Raw genomic sequence first — 22,411 nt, forward strand, 5'->3', positions numbered from 1 at the left:
ACAAGCAAACTTCTCATTCTAGTGTACGGCCTCTTTCTTTCTTCTATACATTCCAGTAACGGTGGTGAGCTGGGATGAGCACCTGGAGAGATATTGCACCTCATTGGCCTGAACGGTGTATGCTTTGTGTTGTAGTCTTAACATACTAGAAGCGTTAAACTATATTTTAGGATTTTTTCTGATAAAAATGGATTTGCATTTATTGTTTTTGTGTTGTTTGTGCACTTATATACATAAGGTCCACTTTAACAGCTGGCTGTTTATAGTGAGGAACAGCTGATAAGATTTATCACAATGAGTATTGATTTATGCCTTTTTCCCTTTTTCTGCTGATAAGCTTTTCATAAAACCCCTCCAGTAAAACTGAACAGGAAGAATAGACAATGGCCAAAGAATAGAGAAGAGGAGCTCCTCACACAGCGGAATAATTCAGACTTTTATTCCTTCAATTAACGTAAGTGTTCTTTTTAGTTTTTCTCTCGTAAAATTCTCTTTTGGGTTTCTGCTTGCTGCAAAGTAATCAGCTACAGCCAAGTTCTAATTGCAGAATAAACTAATTTAGTTTAGTTTTTTTGTTTTTTTTTATGTCTCTTGTAACATATACAGTTTATTAGAGATAATTTAGCTTTCACAGAAGTATTGCACAGCTAGGTCTTCATTTGATTCTTCCAGCGCTGGCTTACTCGTCCCCCTCCTCTCCCATATTTGGTTCTTGAGGTTCCTGATTTTGAGGTACCCTTTTCCATTTCCACACATATATATATATATACATATATATATATATATATATATATATATATATATATATATATATATATATTGTACAGGAAGCCAAAGTTGGGTCCTGGATGGGTGCTATGTAGCACCTATATTCGGGTTGTGGTCCCTTTAAGGGAATCCTGGTAGGCTTCAGGGGGTCACCCAAAAATGGATGAGAAATTCCAGGGATAGTTTTTGGGAGAGGACTGACTCGCGGTCCTCTCTATATTAAGAGAGATAGTTGGGACCCAGAATTTCGGGGGCTCTGAAGTGACATTTGGGTGGGAAAGAGCCTCCCTCCCTGACGACAGGGATTCGGCACACAGGGGGTTAAAGGCCTCCGAGAAGACAGCTCGTAAGACGGGAAGTAGTATAGAGGTGGTGGTGAGGAGGAGTAGGAGAGTAACACCTGAATGAGGAGCTGTGTTGCTGTCTTGCTGTGTTTTGCTGTTTTGGAGGCTGCAAAAGATCTATGTAAGGACTCTGAAAACTTTGGGGTGAAGACTCGACTACAGAACTGTAGGTGCTTTCCTTTCTTATTATCTGTGCTGAAGATAAGCGGACTTTAATTTACATTTTGTATGCTGAAGAAAAGCCTTATTTTTGATTTAATTATAAATAAATGTATTTTGATTTCACCTTTTACCGGATTATGCACTTGGTCCTGCGGAGCTAGTATCCCCAAACTTTACAATATATATATATATAATGTGTAGCACTAACCCCCGAAGGAGCTGCTGGTTATTTTTGGGCTTACCGTTACCTTCCGCTTCTTCTTATGGCACGTCTAGGGGATGTCCCGTGGTAGATGACCCAGTAACTTGAGACTGACAATAGATCCAGTTGAATGGATTTTATTTGCAAACTTAAACCATTGAACAGTCTTTAACTTGGGATCAGAGGGTTGGAAAGGAAAGTTCAGGTTCTCTCAATGTCAAAGTCAAAAACGTTAAGGAACTTACTTACTTTGACTGCATCCAGAGAATAGCCATTCGCAGCTGGATGATCACTCAGGTTGGACAGTCCCTCTCTCACAAGGCATAGCAGCCAACAAGGTGCTTACTCAGGAACAAAGTCTATATCACCGACGTTGTTGCAGAACACATAGTAAACTAAGCTGTAGAACACTTGTAGGAAAGCTGGATCTTTCAACCAGCTTTGTGATATCCACAAGTCCGGATTCTCTTGGTTACTTCAGCCCTTCCAGGCTCTTGTTAAGAAAACCAAACTCACTCGTGGTAATCTTCTAAAGAGTCTTCCCCTGGAATGCTTGAAGTTCAATGGGTCTCTCCTGAACCAGAGACGGCACCCAACCACCTTGGAATCCTCCTTTAGTTTCCCTGCCTTGGGCTAGCCAGCCCTGAGGCATTCAAGTCGGGTGGATCCGCACCCCAGGCCATAGCCTTCCTGGGGGCTGGTCAGGAGGACCAGGACCATGTAATCAGCACTTCATACTGGACCGGAACCCTGAACCACGTGACATCCGTGTCTTAAATACCCTCTAACAAAGGGCACAGCGGGAGGACCACTCCCACTGACCTGGCTCAGAAAGAGAGTAGCTAAATGCCTGACTAGACCATAGTTCCACGCCTGCCACCAGAGACAGCTCCCCCTTGTGGCCAGACTGAACATTTCACAGCCCAGTCTGACTAACACAAAAGTCCAATTTAGACAAATAGGCCCAAACCAAACTGTAGTCTGGGTAAAGTTTTAACTTTGAAAAACATAGCGGGTGCTCTTCAGGAGCACCGCCACTACATATATATATATTAGGGCTGAGGAAATGAAAGATTAATTCCTCGATTAATCGATTAATTTTTTTGATCGTTCAGAATTCTTTTGATTGGTATGACATCACCCGCTGCTGCCCTATGGAACTAACACGATTGTCGGTTTTTCATGCTGTGTTTTTATCATCTATATGTGAGTAGTTTGTGTTTGAACACAAAAATGAAATCGTATACTTAGGCGGTGAGCACTTAGATCTTTTCTTTCTACCCATGACCTGGCGTCCTTGCTGAGATCTAAGGAGACGTGAGAGAAGTTTATGGACCGTGTTAACTCTTTTGATACCCGCTTGCATAACCACCTATTTGCACAGGGGTCCATGCCATAAGGTAAGAGTGATTAGTTAGACCGGAGGTGGAGGGATTGTCACGCTACTGTGGGAAAAAAAATGACTTAAGTCAGTGCTACAGTTTGAATTTAAAACGTATTTGTGTGAACTGTGAAGTTAAGTCATGGATTGTGGAAACTAACTAGTGTTGGGTGATTGTATATAGTGTATACCACATTTACCACTGACTAATGCAGAGTTGCAATGCAAGGAGATCAGCTAAAAGTAGTTGGATCTGTATGTGCGTTATAATTAATTGAAATTAGTCGATTAATCAATTTAAAAAAATGAATTAATCAAACACGAAAAATTTTAATCAGTAACAGCCCATATATATATATATATATATATATATATATATATATATATTATATATTATATATATATGTATAGGAAAAGAAAATGAAATCAAATACTAAGTACAAATAAAGGAGGTGATGGAATGGATTAATATGACTGTATTAACCACTTGACCTACGGAAGATTTGCCCCCCCCCCCCCCCCCCGTGACTGGGCCATTTGTTTGCAGTACGACATTGCATTACTTTAACCACTTCAGCCCTGGAAGGTTTGGCTGCTGAATGACCGGGTCATTTTTTTGCGATTCGCCACTGCGTCGTTTTTACTGACAAGTGCACGGTTTTGCGACGCTGCACCCAAACAAAATCCTTGCAATCTCTTGTGGCCGGCAGTCATCCAAACAAAACTGACATCCTTTTTCCCCACAAATAGAGCTTTCTTTTGGTGGTATTTGATCACCTCTGCGGTCTTTATTTTTTGCGCTATAAAGAAAAAAAGGGGCGACAATTTTGAAAAAAAACACAATATTTTGTATTTTTTGCTTTTTTTTTCACCATTTTTTTTTTTAAAAGCAATTTTTTTCCCTCAGTGTATGCCTATATGTATTCTTCTACATATTTTTGGTAGAAAATACACAATAAGTGTATATTGATTAGTTTGCGCCAAAGTTATAGCGTCTACAAAATAGGGGACAAAATTTATAGCATTTTTATTCTTTTATTTTAAACTTTTACTAGTAATGGCGGCGAGTCGCGATTTTTATCGTGACTGCGACATTATGACGGACACATCAGACAATTTTGACACATTTTGGGACCATTGGCATTTATACAGCGATCGGTGCTATAAAAATGCACTGATTACTGTCAAAATGTCACTGGTAGGGAAGGGGTTAATACTAGGGAGCAAGCAAGGGGTTAATTGTGTTCCCTGTGTGTGATTCTAACTGAAGGGGGAGGGGACTGACTAGAGGAAATGACAGATCGTGGTTCCTAGCTATTAGGAACACACAATCTGTCACTCCTCTCAGAACAGAACACGGATTTGTGTGTTTACACACACACTTCCGTGTTCTGTCCCTCGTGCTTGTGATCACTGGTGGCCGGCGGTCACCCAAACAAAATTTGTTCCCCACAAATAGAGCTTTCCTTTGGTGGTATTTGATCACCTCTGCAGTTTTTATTTTTTGTGCTATAAACAAAAAAAAAGAGCGACACTTTTAAAAAAAAACACAATATTTTGTACTTTTTGCTGTAAAAAAAATATCATTTTGTCTTAAAAAAAAAAAGCTTTTTTTTTTTCTCAGTTTAGGCATATATGCATTCTTCTACATATTTTGGTAAAATAAATAATGGCGGCAATCTGAGATTTTTTTCGTGACTGCGACATTATGGTGGACACATCAGACAATTTTGACACATTTTTTGGGACCATTGGCCTTTATACAGCAATCAGGGATAGATTTATGGCATTTTTATTATTATTATTTTTTTATTAGTAATGGCGGCGATCTGTGATTTTTATCGGGACTGCGACGTTGCAGTAGACACATTGGACACTTTTGACACTATTTTGGGACCATTGACATTTATACAGCGATCGGTGCTATAAAAATGCACTGATTACTGTATAAATGACGCTGGCAGGGAAGGCGTTAAACACTAAGGGGCGATCAAGGGGTTAAGTGTGTCCTAGGGAGTGATTCTAACTGTAGGTGGGATGGGCTCACTACAACCTGACAGAGATCGCTCCTCCCAATGACAGAGAGCAGTAGATCTCTGTCCTGTTGCTAGGCAGAACAGGGAAATTTCTTGTTTACATCTCCCCGTTCTGCTGCTCCATGTCACGATCGTGGGCCCCAAGCAGACATTGAGTTTGCGGTACCCACGGGCACGCTCACGGAGCACACAGCAGGCGCGCGTGCGCCCATTTGGCCGCGTCTTAAAGGGGACATAAAGCTACGTCCATTTACCCAGCTGGTGCCATTGTGCAGATGTACATCATCGTGCGCTGGTCGGCGAGGGGTTAATGACACCAGAATTGTGGTTAGCATGCCATTATTCCGAGACAACTGTGATGCGTTTTTCCGAAACGCGCAGCAAAACACGCTATTTTGTGAGGGTTGTCATCCATTTGGAAATGCGCAAATGTGATGGCAGCCTAATTGTTAATTACACCCTAATCACGGTTAGCAGATGCGTGTTTTGCCATAAGTCTTTAGTGAGAAAGAAACGCGCTACAAACCCGCACGAAAAAAACAGGTGGCGCTCCCTGACTGAAAAGGTTCTTGAACTACTTTAAGCTTCCCTTCCCTCGTCTACATATGAAAAATGTACAAAAAAGCAAGTGGGAATGCTCATGCTCGGGTGTAAATGGAACGTGTTTGGTAGGAGAGTTTTCAGGCCATCATCTGTTCACAGATCACGTGTATATATATATATATATATATATATATATATATATATATATATATATATATATATATATATATATAAAATTATATATAGATATATACACACACACACGTGATCTGACACTTCCGGGTAGGGGGCTCTTCTACTGTGATTACACACTGCAGAAGCTGATCGATGAGTCCATGGCACCTGATGTCCTCCGGCACCCGCCGACCGTTAGGCAGAGCGCTGACCTGCCTATGTAAACAGGGCAGATCGCCATTCTTTCAGGAGGGAAGGAATGGAATTTGTGTCTCTGCAAAGCTGTAGTATAGTAAAACAGTGGCTAGGCCCACGTTTAACCCTTTGACCGCCCCTGATGTTAACCCCTTCCCAGCCAGTGTCATTAGTACAGTGACAGTGCATATTTTTAGCACTGATAACTTTATTAGTATCACTGGTCCCCAAAAAGTGGAAAAAGTGGCAGTGAAGCTCCACACACACACGATCAGAAATTCTGCCAGCAAAATGTGACCTTTGGGTCAGAAATTCGGACCGTGTGTACACTCCATCGGACTTTTGCTGGCAGAATTCCAGCCAGCAAAAGATTGAGAGCAGGTCCTCTATTTTTCGGTCGGAAAATTCCGATCGTCTGTACAAATTCGGGCGTGCAAAATTCCTACGCATGCTCAGAAACAATTCGACGCATGCTCGGAAGCATTGAACTTAATTTTCTCGGCTCGTCGTAGTGTTGTACGTCACCACGTTCTTGACGGTCAAAACTTTTGTGTGACCGTGTGTATGCAAGCCAAGCTTGAGTGGAATTCCGTCGGAAAAAAACTTGGATGGTTTTTCCGACGGAATTCCGATTGTGTGTATGGGGCAATAGTGTCCTAATGTCTGCCACAATATCACAGTCCCACTACAAGTCGCTGATCGCCTCCATTTCTAGTAAAACTATATATATATATATATATATATATATATATATATATATGAATAAAAATATCCCATAGTTTTGTAGGCGCTATAACTTTTGCACAAACCAATCAATATATGCTTATTGGCATTTTATTTTACCAAAAATATCTAGCGGAATAGCTATTCTAGAAGTACGGTTATTCTGTAATAAGGTTGCTGTCTTTTCCTTTCCAACTCAAGTTGCTTTTGTGTAATTATTGGGCATTGCATAGTTATAAATTGTAAAGTCCTGGTTGGCCGTCTCAGATGTCATGTGTATTTCATAAGGAATTTGTTACGCATGACATGCCAAGTGTAGGGGAAAACTATTTTGCTATTCATGAATGGAACTGGCTTTCCTATTCAACTGTATTTACAAAAGCACCATAAAATACCGTTCCAAGTCAGTGAACTGAACACAATAGATGTTTGATGGATCTCTCTCTACATTGGCTGAATCATGCTTATTCAAGTTTTCACCACCTTCAGAAAAGTCCAACAGCTAGTTCAGTGCTGAGCATGGCGGGCGACAGGTAGGACACTTCCATATTCTTTATTTTTTTTACCCAACAATTCACAAAACTTTTCAGCCTTGTAAAGTGTCTAGCAAAAACTTTTTTTTAGTTTATGAAAGGGGTAGCAAAGACTTAAAACTCATACAGGTCTATTCTTTGCTGTCTGTGTCCCATTGGGGATATTTTCCTTCACTTCTTGTCCTAGAGACACAGCAGGAAGTGAGAAGAAATCTCTATCAAGTGAGGTGGTTAGGCAGTTATCATTTACCCACCTCAAGTCTGGACACTTTCACCCCCCTTCCAGTCCAGGCCATTTTTCACTTTTCAGCACTGTCTTGCTTTAGCCACTACAATACAGGGCACTTTCGCCCCCTTCCTTCCCAGCCCAATTTTCAGCTTTCATCGCTCTAGCGCTTTCAGTGACAATTGCGCGGTCATGCTACACTGTACCCAAATGACATTTTTATCTTTTTGTTCGCACAAATAGAACTTTATTTTGGTGGTATTTATTCACAACTCCGTTTTTTATTTTTTGCGATATAAGCGCAAAAATTGCGGAATTTTGGAAAAAAAAACAATATTTTCTTCTTTCTATTTTTAAAGAAATCCAATAAAATATAATTTTGTCATAAATTTAAGCCAAAATGTATTCTGCTACATGTTTTTGGTAAAAAAAATTCCGTTAAGTGTATAATAATTGGTTTGTGTGATCACGGACATATGTACGCAAATGATCATGTGCAGATGTGTCCAGGTGATCACATACATATGTGTGCAGATAATCATTGGGACATGTGATTTTAGTGGGACATATGTGGGGGACATGTGTTTTTATTATTTGGGGACATGTCTTTTTATTATTTGGGGACATGTGTGTTTTGGGGACATGTGTGTTTTATACTAGACTGGTGATCAGTGAGTAAAAAGCTGTAAAAACAGCTCATACTCACTGATCACCAGCCGGCTGCAGCGATTGGAGAGCCGATTGCCTAGCAACCGGCTGTTTGTTTACATCACATGACGGCTGTGATTGGACATGGCTGTCATGTGATCAGGAGGGCCAATCACAGAGCCCTCCTGCCGATCCGAGATGCGCCGTGTCCGGGTGACACGAGCGCATCAGGATTGCACCGCTGCACGTGCACGCACGCACGCGCGCGATCCCCCTCCTTCTGAAGGACGTTTCTGAACGTCCAGTCAGAAGGAGGAGGCTCCCACCCGGCCGTTTATATACATTGGCCGGGTGGGAAGTAGTTAATGGGCAATTACTCCTTCATCCAACACTGTATCCAAAATTAATTCCTTGCTTTGTGCACTGGTGCACAGTCATGTTGGAACAGGAAGAGCCATCCCCAAACTTGCATGAAATGCATGAAAGCATGAAATTGTCCAGAATGTTTTGGTATGCTGATGCCTTAAGAGTTCCCTTCATTGGAACTAAGGGCCAAGCCCAACCCCTGAAAAACAACCCCACAGCATAATCCCCCCTCCCTAAAATAATTTGTGCCAGTGCACAAAGCAAGGTCAATGAAGACATGGATGAGTATGTTTGGGGTGGAGGAATTGGGCTGGCCTGCACAGAGTCCTGACCTTAACCCAAGAGAACACCTTTGGGAAAATTAGAGCAGAGACTGCAAGCCAGGTCTTCTCATCCACATCAGTGCCTGGCCTCACAAATTCACTTCTGGAAGAATGGGAAAACATTCCCAGAGAATTCCTGGAGGACTGGACCGACTTCTCAGTCAATAACCAGTACTATAGAAGGGATGGACAGCTGGGAATGAAGATGGCCAAAAAGTTAGAGGAGTTTTTAAACTATGCGATGGGGGGGGAGGGTCCAGAGATAGTAAGCACGGAACATATTCCAGAGGGTAGTATTGGGGGCATTAGTGGTAGGTTGACCAAAGCACATAAACCCAAGGTAAGTATAGTAGCAAGTCCTAGTTGCAATCACGGAAAAAAAACAATAAGAGGATAATATGCAACCGGTCTAAACTATATGACATGTTCATCAATGCCAGGAGCCTGGCGGACAAGATGGATGAACTAGAGATACTGTTGTATGAGGAGGATTTGGATTTTGTGGGAGTTTCATGATTGGCTGGCAACCATTCAAGGGTATACCCTTTATCGCAAGGATAGAGCAGGTAAAAAAGGGGGAGGGGTATGCCTATATATCAAAAATAATGTACAAGTGAATGTGAGAGATGACATCACTAAGTGAGCTAGGGAGGAGATGGAATCCTTATGGGTAGAGCTCCAAAGGGATGAAGCTAAAGGGAAAATAATACTGGGAGTATGCTATAGGCCCCCTAACCTGAAGGAGGAAGTGGAGACAGATCTCCTATCACAATTTGGATTAGCAACAAGGATTAGAAGTGTTATCATAATGGGGGAATTTAATTATCCAGACATAGACTGGGTGGGGGGGAACCGCACGTTCATCTAAGGCTCGCCGGTTCCTAAATGTCTTGCAGGACAATTTTACGGGTCAGATGGCAGATGCACCAATTAGAAATAAAGCGTTACTGGATCTAGTGATTATCAACAATACAGACCTGATCATGGATGTGGAAATATGGGGCAATTTAGGTAACAGCGATCACAGGTGAATTGGCTTCAGTATAAATCACACAATTAGGAAACATAAGGGGAATACAAAGACACTGAATTTCAAAAGAGCCAACTTCCCTAAACTACGAACCTTGCTAGAAGGCATAAATTGGGATAAAATCTTATGAACAAAAAACAGGGAGGAGAGATGGGTTTGCTTTAAGAGCATATTAAATAAGGGAATTAGCCAATGCATCCCATTGGGTAATAAATTTAAAAGACCGAACAAATGGATGGCTTAACTCAAATGTAAAAATGCATATAAAAGCAAAGGAGAAGACCTTCAAAAAATACGAGTTTGAGGGATCAACATTAGCATTCAGACTTTATAAAGAATACAAAAAGAAATGTAAGGGTGCAATAAGGGTGGCTAATGTAGAACATGAAAGACACATAGCGGAAGAGAGCAAAAAAAATCCCAAGAAATTCTTTAAGTAGGTAAACAGTAAAAAAAGGAGGGCAGACCATATTGGCCCCATAAAGAATGAGGAAGGACATCTGGTTACAAAGGATGGGGAGATAGCAAAGGTATTGAATTTATTCTTCTCCTCAGTCTTCACAAGGGAATCGGGGGGCTTCAGTAATCAAAACTGCAGTGTTTATCCTCATGACTAGGGATGAGCCGAACACCCCCCGGTTCGGTTCGCACCAGAACTTGCGAACGACCCCCGCGTTCGGTACGAACGTTAGAACCCCATTGAAGTCTATGGGACTCGAACGTTCGAATTGGAAAGTGCTCATTTTAACGGCTAATATGCAAGATAGTGTCCTAAAAAGGGTTTGGCGACCTGCCTCCTGCCTCAGGGGACATGGGTCACTGCAAAAAAAAGTTTTAAAAACTACCGTTTTGGCGGGAGCACTGATTTTAATGATGATTAAAGTGAAAAACAAAAGTGAAATATTCCTTTAAATATGGTGCCTGCGGGGTGTCTGTAGTATGCCTGTGAAGTGCCACGTGTTTCCCGTGTTTAGAACAGTCCCTGCACAAAATTACATTAAACGGAAATAACACCATTTAAAACTGCTTGCGGTTTTAATGTTATATCTGGTTCCTGCAATATGGTTGAAAATCATTGAGAAAAATGGCATGGGTAGCCCTCCCTGCCCATTACCAGCCTATTTGGGTCTTGTACGCATATTAAGGGGAACCCCGTACCCATATTAAAAAAAGGAAATGCGTGTGGCCCCCAGGCCCTATATACTCAGAACAGCAGTATACAGGCGGTGCAAACAAGACAGGGACTGTGTAGGTTTGTTGTGTTAAGTTGAATCTGTTTGTCATTTTCAACCGGTACATTTTTAAAGTGTAGCTCCAGTCAAAAAAACTATCTTTAAGCTTTTTGGAAAACATAGGGAAGGGTTATCACCCCTGTATAATTTGTTTTGTCGTCCATCTTTTTTCATCTCACTTGCTGCTGTCTCCTTGCGTTTGCAAGTAGGAGATGTTTGTAAGTTGGATGTTTGAAAGTAGGGGCCTGCCCTATATTATAGCGGTATGTACTGGGTACAGAGCACGCAGACAGCACGCACTATCTCCTAACACTACTGACTGCAAGCTCTATTATTAACCACTTGTTAGCCCAATGTTTGCATAAAGTGAAAGATGAAGTTATGCTGAGTAAATAGATATCAAACATGTCACTCTTCAAAATTGCACATGCCCGTGGAATGGCGCCAAACGTCGCTACTTAAAAAATCCCCATAGGCGACGCTTTAAATATTTTTTTACTGGTTACATGTTTTGAGTTGCAGAGGAGGTCTAGGACTAGAATTATTGCTCTCGCTCTAACATTCTCGGCGATACCTCACATGTGTGGCACATGCGAGCACATGGGGACATGGGCGCTTTAATTTTTATTTTATTTTTTTATTGTTCATTTTACTTTATTTATTTTAGTTTGACATTTTTTTTCCCAAAAATATATTTTTGATCACTTTTATTCCTATTACAAGAAATGTAAACATCCCTTGTAATAGGAATATGGGGTGACAGGTCCTCTTTACAGTGAAATCTGGGGGGTCAATATGACCCCACATCTCACCTCTAGGCTGGGAAGCCTGAAATAAAAAATAAAAAAAAGATTCTGGCTTTGATCGTACTGGCGAGTTGGTAGAAGCACCGGAGGGCGGTGAGGGGTGGGGGGCGTCTATGGCTGGGTATTTCAGGGTATCACCGAGTATGGCTGGGTATCTCTGAGTATGGCTGGGTATGGCAATTTATGGCAGGGTATTACAGAGTATTGGCGGGGTATTGGCGGGGTACTACAGAGTAATAGCAGGGTACTGCACTGCAGAGTAATGGCAGGGTACTGCACTGCAGAGTAATGGCGGGGTACTGCACTGCAGAGTAATGGCGGGGTACTGCACTGCAGAGTAATGGCGGGGTACTACAGAGTAATGGCAGGGTACTGCACTGCAGAGTAATGGCAGGGTACTGCACTGCAGAGTAATGGCGGGGTACTGCACTGCAGAGTAATAGCGGGGTACTGCAGAGTAATGGCGGGGTACTGCAGAGTAATGGCAGGGTACTGCAGAGTATGCACTGGTATTGCAGAGTATTGGCAGGGAATTGAGGGGTTAAATTCGGTGAGCAGCGATGTGGGCACTGCAGATGCAGCCCACATCGCTGCTGACACCGATCTCTTTCCCCTCCGCTGTACCGATCGATACAGAAAGGGGAGGGAGGAACAGGCGTCATAACATGACGCCGGTTTGTTTCCAAGTGATCACTCCGTCATTTGACGGAGCAATCACGTGGTAAACGGCCGCTATGAGCGGCCGTTTACCGTGATGCGCCGGGTCCTATGGACCCGGCGGTCACGGATGCTCTCGAGTGCGCACACCTCGGGGCACGCGAGAGCAGAATTCTGGGAGGCCGTTAATTAACGGCCTCTCTGAGTTAAACAACCGCCCTGAAGCCGTTAATCGGCAATGGGCAGTTGTTAAGTGGTTAAAGCTAGATCACTAGCTATATAGGTGAGGTGAATATAGTGGTGTATACTGCAGTCAGGGCACAGACAACAACCACTACACAGCAGCAAGATAGGAAATCAGCCAAAAACGATTGGTGTGTACTGTGTTGAAGGTACACAGAACACCCACTGCTTCAGATGCAAAGTAACACACTACAGGAGGCCGCCTTAAAGGCGGCCTTATATAGTGTGGGGCGTGCACTACACAGCCTGAGTTATGATTGGCCACAGGCAGGATGCCTGTGGCCAATCATGGCTCTCCTCGCTGCCGGCGCTGCGATTGGCCAAGCATGCGGGGTCACAGTGCATGCTTGGCCAATCATCGGGCAGCAATGCACTGCGCCAACGCAGTGCATTGTGGTCCGCGCGCGCGTCACTCGAATTTTGACGCGAACGGCCAAAACGTTCGGAATTCGCCGAACGCCCGAACGGCCAATGTTCGAGTCGAACGTACGTTCGACTCGAACACGAAGCTCATCCCTACTCATGACACATCACAGGAAGCACCTCCATGGTTAACAGAGGACAGAATTAATATTAGACTTGGGAAACTTAACATTAATAAATCACCGGGACCAGATGGCTTTCATCTGAGGGTACTCAGGGAACCCAGTCAAGTAATTGCCAGATCATTCTTCCTAATTTTTACTGACAGTCTACTGACTGGAATGGTACCAGCTGATTGGAGAAAAGCCAGTGTAGCATCAATATTTTAAAAGGGCCCAAAATACATCCATGGGAATTACAGACCAGTTAGCCTAACATCAATTGTATGTAAATTATTGGAGGGGACGATAAGGGATTATATACAAGATTTTAGTAATTAGAATGGTATCATTAGCAGTAATCAGCATGGATTCATGAAGAATCGTTCTTGCCAAACCAATCTATTAAAATTCTATGAGGAGGTGAGTTGCCATCTAGATAAAGTAGACGTGGTATATCTGGATTTTGCAAAAGCATTTGACACAGTTCCTCATAAATGTTTACTGTACAAAATAAGATCCGTTGGTATGGACTATAGGGTGAATACATGAATTGAAAACTGGCTACAAGGGCGAGTTCAGAGGGGGGTGATAAATGGGGTGTACTCGAAATGGTCAGGGGTGGGTAGTGAGGTCCTCCAGGGTTCTGTGCTGGGACCAATCATGTTTAATTTGTTCATAAACGATCTGGAGGATGGGGATGGGTTAAACAGTTCTGTCTCTGTATTTGTGGAAAATACTAAGCTAAGCAGGGCAAAAACTTCTCTGCAGGATGTGGAAACCTTGCAAAAAGATCTGAACAAATTAATGGGGTGGGCAACTACATAGCAAATGAGGTTCAATGTAGAAAAATGTAAAATAATGCATTTGGGTGGCAAAAATATGAACACAATCTATACACTGGGGGATGGAAAAGGACCTGGGGGTCCTAGTAGATGATAGGCTCAGCAATGGCATGCAATGTGTCAAGCTACTGCTAACAAAGCAAACAGAATATTGGCATGCATTAAAAAGGGGATTCATTCCAGAGATAAAATGATAATTCTACAAGACTCTGGTCCGGCTGCACCTAGAGTATGCTGTACAGTTCTGGGCACCAGTCATCAGGAAGGATGTACTGGAAATGGAGCGAGTACAAAGAAGGGCAACAAAGCCAATAAAGGGTCTGGAGGATATTGGTTATGAGGAAAGGTTGCGAGCACTGAACTTATTCTCCCTGGAGAAGAGACGCTTGAGAGTGGATATGATTATAATATATAAATACCATACTGGTGACCCACAATAGGGATAAAACTTTTTTGCAGAAGGGAGTTTAACAAGACTCGTGGCCACTCACTAAAATGAGAAGAAAAGAGGATTAACCTTAAATTACGTAGAGGGTTCTTTACTGTAAGCGTGACAAGGATGTGAAATTTCAAGAAACTATTAGATAAGCACCTGGACGACCGCAACATACAGGGATATACAATGTAATACTGACATATAATCAAACATGTAGGTTGGACTTGATGGACTTGTGTCTTTTTTCGACCTCAGCTACTATGCAACTATGTAACACACTTGAAAACCTTGTGGACGGCCTTCCCAGAAGAGTCAAAACTGTTATAGCTGCAAAGGTTGAGCCAACTCAATATTGAACCCTACAGACTAAGACGGGGATGCTATTAAAGCTCATGTGCGTGTAAAGGCAGGCACCCCAATTCCTTTGGCAATATAGTGTATATTGGTGGTATTACAGGTGTTAGACTGACACAATAGTAAATTAGGCAGTTATTCAGCAATACAACTTTGTATAAACGACTGGGGTTGAATGGGTGGCCAAATGAAATGCCCTCATGACATTGCGGTCCAGTGTGGAACTGTTTATGGTCAATGTCATCCATTAAATTGTTGGTCTGCAAACGAAAAAGAATCCCCCTTACATCGGTAATCAGTGGAAAGAATGCATAGAGTGGTTGAAAATCTCATCAGGTTTTTAATTATCCCTGTTTGCTCTCTATTTGTCCTGATGATCCATAAACTCGGAATAAAAAGTGAAGGAAAATCCAAAAAGTTGAGTTGACCACAAGAACTGAAATATACAGACACTTGTCCCTCTAACAGCTATCTAACAGGGAATTTGTTACTTCTTGACAGGCGGTGAAGAAAAGCAGTGAGCGTTGTCACCCTATAATATGAAGTGGGTTACTGATGAGATTACCAGGTGAAAATAAATGTAAAAGTCTAATATTATATGCAAATATAAACTTTCAGTATGTTGATTTAAGTAAACTTTAGTGTATGACCAGCCAAAACTTTTTGTGTGTTTGATAGAGTAGGAAAGAATTAAAACGCGTGATGGGTTTGTACTGCTATCCGGGGAACTGTTAGCCCTTGTACACACGGTCGGAGAATCCGTCGGAATGTGTCCTATCGGACCGTGTTGTCGGATAATCCGACTGTGTGTGGTATGCATCGGACTGATTCCGTCGGACCCAATTTTCCAACATGTTGGAAATATTTCCCGACCAACTGGTTCGATCGGACATACTCCGATCATGTGTAGAGAATTTTGATCGGACCAAGTGCCACGCATGCTCAGATTAAATTCCTACATCAAAGCTATTGGCTACTAGCCTGAACGTAGTCCCATCGTAACGAAATTACGTCATCACGTTCTGAATGATCGGATTTTCGACAACTTAGTCCAACAGTGTGTATGCAACAGTTTCGGACAAGATCCGACGGACAAAATCCAATGGATTTGGTTGTCGAAAATCTCCGACCGTGTGTACAGGGGCTTAGAGATATTTCCTCTTTTCCTATGGGCAATGGTGTCAGAAAACAAAGAGAAACTTGGGGAAAATCTTCAAAAGCAACACAGACAGTCTTCAGCAGACATATGCGATTCCTTTTGTTACAAATCAAAATTCTGACAAAATTCTCATGATTTGGAAATTTGGATGTAACAGAATTTCTGAATCACAATTGTAACCAATTTCAACAAATCCAAAGTAAGTTATAATGCAATAAATAATCCGAATTTGAATTAGAAAATGAATTAGAAAGTAAATTTGAACCCAAAAATGAATTTGAATCCAAAAATGAATTTGAAATAGAAACAGATTACAATAAATACAGTGAGGTATAAAAGTGAAAAAAGATTATGATTTCTACTTAGGCTGCTTTACAGAATAGAATAGAACATAATAGTATAATAAAAAAGAAAAGAACAGAATAGAAAAAAAAATAATGGATTAGAATAGAATAAACAAAACAGAACAAATAGAGCCATTTTCCGACATTTACATTTTGAAATAAATTTGAATTTCAAATCAATTAAAAAACGAATCTGAATATATGTAACTTATCTGAAAACAAATCATTCTAACATAACAAATATGAAGAAAAAATATTATAAGCTTAACAAACAAATCTGAAACAAACCAAAAATTCTTTAATGCGCACATCTCTAGTCTTCTGTAGCAATGGGAAAGGCCAGAAACCCTGTCAGCTTTTTATTGCCATCTTGCCCTGCTACAGATTCTTCTTCACTTTCTGTTTGGTGAAAGTGTTGTCACACCGGTTAAGAGTGAGGGCACATCTCTCCAACGCAGCCCTTGATAGCAATAAAAACCCAACACATGGTCGAATCCTTCCCCACTCAACCCAAAACCGAAAGAAAAAAAAACGTTTTGGTTGGACTTACACTTTAATTGATTACAGTTCTTCTTTGATTACCATTTACTTACCTTAATCATTTTCTACTCTCTTTATAGGTCCCATTTCTCATCTCACTGGTTTTTGGACTTCCTGGTCATTCCAGGACATTCTTGTTCTTACTCGATTTCAGATGATGTCCCTACGTCTTAAATATGTATTCTTACTCTCTGTGTTTCTATTTTTCTTTTCTATATCCCAATTTATTTTTGGCAAAACCTCCTTCTTTACATACTTACCACTTCCTGCTCCCAAAAATAAACAGGTCCATCTCCTTATTGTGTCATCCTGGAGATCAGGTTCTTCATTCCTTGGACAGATCTTCAACCATCACAATGACGTCTTTTACCTCTTTGAGCCTGGACATCCCATCTGGATGAAGTTTCAGAATGAAGGTTCCGAGCTGCTACATTTTCCCTTAAGAGATCTTCTACGATCACTTTTCACCTGTGATGTGTCCCCTCTTCATCACTATCTTCCTGGAGGTGGAAAACATATTTCTGAATTGGGCTTCTTTGCAGAAAGTCGAGCGCTCTGCACCCCACCATTTTGTTCAGTCTTTATTCCTTCTGAAGGTTACGATCGCCTCAAGTGCTACCATCGTTGCAAAAATACTTTGCTGAATGAAATGGCAGAAACATGCAAGACATACAGCCATGTTGTGCTGAAAACAGTCCGGATTTTAGACCTTTCTGTTCTACTTCCCCTTTTCCTAGACCCTGCTCTTAATCTTCGTATTTTGCACCTTGTAAGAGACCCTAGAGCTGTTGCTTTGTCAAGGAAATCCTTTGATCTCAATATCGAGGACTATATTGTGCTTAAGAATGATGGGAAAAAAAATATTACAATAAGCAGAGTAATGGAGAAGATTTGCAAATCTCAGGTTGACATCAACAATGTGGCTAAAACAGCTGAGGTGTTGCAAGGGCGATACATGGCAATTCGACACGAGGACCTTGCTAATGAGCCCCTTAAAAACATTAAAAAAATGTACAGTTTTGCTGGCCTGTCTCTCACTAAAGACCTGGAACAGTGGGTTTACAATATAACTCATGAGGAGGTAGCAGGGAGCATGACTTTCTCACGAGAGTCCTCAAAGGTGGTCCACAAATGGAGAACTGCTCTGGACTTCAATTTGGTAAAACGGATTCAAGACAACTGCAAAGAGGCAATGGATCTATTTGGTTACAGGCCTGCAAGATCCAAAACAGAACAGCAACATTTGACTCTGAACTTGGTAAATAAGGAATGGTCATAGGAAAAAGCTAAATAATATTGCACAAGTGAACTCAGTAACAACATATCCCTACACAACCTCCTAATGCCACTAGGAAAAGTTCTCACTAGTGAATTTTTTATGTGAATGCAGCATGATGAATTGTTTTGCAGTGGCTTTGGCACATAAGGGAGAACTTTGGCTTGTAGATACCTATACTTGAAGAACATAACATGTCAATGTCTAATTCAAACCTCTAATACACATGTAAAAGAGAAATCTACAGCTGATGTTTAGGTATTTCAACTTATACATAGTTACATTGGTTCAGTTTGGACCTACGTAAGCATTTATGCGTTAGATAGCAAAGGTGCAGGACTACTACCTGCCCTGGTATCCTTCAGGGCTGAAATTACCAGTGCTCAGGAGAAGAGTCGGCACCATGGTAAATCAAAGTATTGCAGTGGTGGCACGTGCACTGTTGGCACACAGGCACCCACCCCCCCCATCCATGCGCCTACCCCCTTTCAGGACACTGGACGCATGGATTTCAATGGCGGGGGTGGTAATTTTTGAAGCACCTCATTAGAGCCAGAGGTTCTAATCAGGCAGAGAGTATGCCCTGATCCCACTCAATTGTGTGATAATAGGGAATACTATTTCCACACTAACCCTCCTCCCAGGAGCGGACAGACCATTGGGCCACTCGGGCACTGCCCGAGGGCCCCGAGCCACTAGGGGGTCCTATCAGAGTTGCCAGCCTCAGTAAAACCAGGGACAGTATTTAACAATCTGTGTTTTTTTTACATCTGTCTCTGAAATGTCCCTTACCGACATTCTTTTGGTCTAAAAATCCCAAGATTATAACTGCCCCACCTCTCCAGTACCTTCTCAGCCAATATAAACATGTCTGTGTATACTGTGTGTACATGTATGTGTGTACGGTGTGATTGTATACTGTGTGTGTGTATACTGTGTGGCCCCATAATCTCAGATTGCCTGGGGGCCCCATAATCTCCTATTGCCGGGGGGCCCCATGAGTTGTCAGTCCACCCCTGCCTCCTCCCTACCAATCAGGAGGCAGGGCATCAGACCTGCTTCCTGATTGGCCAAAGCACAGGGCAACCCTATTGGATGCCTGGCGCATATTAGGAGGAGCAGAGGAGACTCGCGTTGTAGCGGAGGTCGCTGCCACTCTGAGAGGAGTCAGAGCCAGAGGGGTAAGCTACCAGAGCCTTGATCTGCGCGCATGCGGTGGGGGGGGTGCTGCCAGAACCGCAAACCCCGCGAGTGGCATCCCAGTCTTAGTCCATAGGGTTCAAGTTCCTCTACTCCAAACTTGCTCATCCATGTCTTTATGGACCTTGCTTTGTGCACTGGTCCAAATCATTTGGTGGAGGGGAAATTATGGTGTGGGGTTGTTTTTCAGGGGTTGGGCTTGGCCCTTTAGTTCCAGTAAAGGGGACTCTTAAGGCTTCAGCATACCAAGACATTTTGGATAATTTTATGCTCCCATTTTTGTGGGAACAGTTTGGGGATGGCCCCTTCCTGTTCCAACATGACTGCACACCAGTGCACAAAGCAAGGTCCATAAAGTGCCTGACCTCACAAATGTGCTTCTGGAAGAATGGGCAAACATTCCCATAGACACCGAGTCCTAAACCTTGTGGACAGCCTTCTCAACCCTACGGACTAAAGCCTTGTACACACGATCAGATTTTCCAACGTGAATTGTGTGATGACAGGCTGTTGGTGGAAAATCCGACTGTTTATACACTCCATCGGACAACTGTTGGCAGATTTTCCACAGACAAATGTTGGATGGCAGACTTGTAAATTTTCCGTGGACAAATGTCTGTTGTTGGATTTTCCAATTATGTGTACACAAGTCCATCAGACAAAAGTCCATAGTACAAACACACATGCTTGGAAGTAAGGACGAGCCAGAAGCGGTCGGTCTTGTAAACTAGCGTTCGTAATGGAGAATTAACATTTGTGAAGCGGCAAATTATGAAATCTTGAAATGCAGCGCACAATTCTCTTCTTCAATGGGATAATAATGAAGCTGCTTTGCTGGTGATACTGATGGAGTTATTGCAAACATATTTTCAAAGGCTTTTTTTTTATAGTGATATCAAGAATAATATTATTATGCTTGTTTTTTTATTTTATTTGTTTACCACAACACCATTATCCTGTAGTTTTTAAGATCAAAGATACAACTATGTTGATGTCTGTTGTCAATTTTACATTGTATTTTTTAAAATGTCCCTACTCCCAAACTGTCATTTGAAGTAAAACACATAGCCAAGTATTATTCTCCACAATTTTTTTATTGTGCATTAAAAAAAGAAAACAAATAAAATTACACCTGCTATCTGCCAATAGAACTTAACCAAAAAGTGCACTCTATGCATCCAAAAATATAGAAAATATAACAAATCAAATCATTATTATTCAACCAAAAAATATGCATGTGTTCTGGAGTCAACAATGCCAAGAGTTGGTGAAAGCAGGGGTCCGTCATCTGGAGATATTTCCAAAAATCATCCGGATTATTCTCCTGGAGCTCCCACAGCAAAGGCATATGACATAATTGGTCACGATTAATAAAGCAACCAATTTTTTTGTCCAAGAAAACCTCCTTCTCTTGTTCCTGGACTGGACTTGTGTCAAAGCAATAACTCCAGGGCCAATAATAAATAACATGTTATCTCCTCTGATTCCGTAAAATGGCTGGTTGACGAACGGCCGTTCAGAAAAGTATGAATTTGCCGTTTGTATGCAAGACAAGTTCCTGGCCAACATCCTTTGGACAAAAGTCAGAGGTTTTGTCTGCGGAAAATCCGGTCATGTGTACGAGGCTTAAGCTTGGGATGCCCCTAAAGTTCATGTGCGTGTAAATACTTTTGACAATATAGTGTATTTTTATAGACACACATCAATAAAGCACAGCTTTATCTTTTATTGACTTTTACAACTAGATATGTCCAAAGATAACACTTTAGGTATCATGAAAAACACATTTTATAGTGCATACATCTTATGCCCCGTACACACGGTCAGACATTCCGACTACAAGCTCCATCGGATTTTGTCTGACGGATTTTGGCCGAAACTTGTCTTGCATACACACGGTCGCACAAAGTTGTCGGAAAATCCGATCATTCGGAATGAGGTGACCTACAAAACGTATGACCGGACTACATAGAGGCCAGTAGCCAATAGCTTTCATCTCCAAATTTTTTCTGAGCATGCGTGGCACTTTGTGAGTTGAAATTCTCTACACACGATCGGAAAAAGTGCGATCGGATTTTGTTGTCGGAAAATTTTAGATCCAGCTCTCAAACAGAAAAAGTCCGATAGAGCCCACACACAATCGGATTTTCCGACAACGTAATCCGAACGGACTTTTTCCGTCGGAATTTCCGACCGTGTGTATGGAGCAATACAGTATTTATGTAACGTATTTTTACTGCATGAGCTTGTCATAGTTTAAATGTGACTGTGAAATACAAAAAATGCATAGATTTGCACAAAGCAATGAAAAACCTTAGGCTTAAGGCTAGGTTCACATTGCTGCGATGCGGGAACGCCGCGAATCCGCGGCGTTTTCCCGCATCGCATACCTCCCGCCGGCAGTTCACACTGCCCTATGCGGACGGCTGGGGGTGTCAATGTTATGTTAATGACACCCCCAGATCCGTCGGCATATCGCAGTGCGATCTGCCGACTCGCACAGGAATCGGATCGCATGGTGTGAACCCCCATGCGATCCGATTCCGTTGCGGACCCAAAAAAGGGTCCCGTGCGAGTTTGCTGCGGGACCGCTGCGAGTTCAGCCATACTATCTGTATGGCTGAACTCGCATCGCTACGGAGATCGGATGTGATTTGCTGTGCGAATCACATCCGGTTCTCCCCCCGCAGCGGTGTGAACCCAGCCTAAAGGAGTTGTAAAGGCGGCAGTTTTTTTTTATCTTAATGCATTCTATGCATTAAGATAAAAAAAACCTTGTGTGTAGCAGCCTCCCCAACACCCCCTATAGCTCTTAAATGGACAATTTTTTTTATTTTTATTTTTTAATTACAATTTATTATTTTTCATTTTAGTGTACATATGAGATGTGAGGTCTTTTTGACCCCAGATCTCATATTTAAGAAGACCTGTTATGCTTTTTTTTCTATTACATGGGATGTTTACATTCCTTGTAATAGGAATAAAAATGACACTTTTTATTTTTAAAACAGCATAAAAATAAAAAGATTAAATAAATAAGGACATTTTTTTTTAAAAACACCCCGGCCCACCGAGCTCACGTGCAGAAGCCAACGCATACGTGAGTAGCGCCCGCATATGAAAACAGTGTTTCAAACCACACAT

The 22,411-nt window shown here is 41.9% G+C and overlaps 1 protein-coding gene across 5 annotated transcripts; it reads left to right on the forward strand.

Annotated features, from left to right (window-relative positions):
• The first annotated feature begins 337 nt into the window (after positions 1-337).
• LOC143985729 (carbohydrate sulfotransferase 6-like) lies at positions 338-21,692 on the forward strand. 5 transcript variants are annotated; one of them, XM_077484742.1, is made up of 3 exons: positions 338-454; positions 15,250-15,328; positions 16,872-21,692. In XM_077484742.1, the coding sequence occupies exons 2-3, from the start codon at positions 15,304-15,306 to the stop codon at positions 18,068-18,070; spliced, it is 1,224 nt and encodes a 407-aa protein (XP_077340868.1). In that variant the 5' UTR covers positions 338-454; positions 15,250-15,303; the 3' UTR covers positions 18,071-21,692. The 5 variants fall into 5 exon arrangements, with proteins under 5 accessions (XP_077340868.1, XP_077340871.1, XP_077340869.1 ...); XM_077484745.1 differs by having other exon boundaries at positions 15,250-15,316; XM_077484743.1 differs by lacking the exon at positions 338-454 and adding an exon at positions 6,863-7,061.
• The last annotated feature ends 719 nt before the right edge of the window (positions 21,693-22,411 follow it).

Source organism: Lithobates pipiens, unplaced genomic scaffold, assembly GCF_037356315.1.
Source record: "Lithobates pipiens isolate NorthernLeopardFrog02 unplaced genomic scaffold, aLitPip1_a1.2 Scaffold_1, whole genome shotgun sequence".
NCBI classification, from domain to species: domain Eukaryota; kingdom Metazoa; phylum Chordata; class Amphibia; order Anura; family Ranidae; genus Lithobates; species Lithobates pipiens.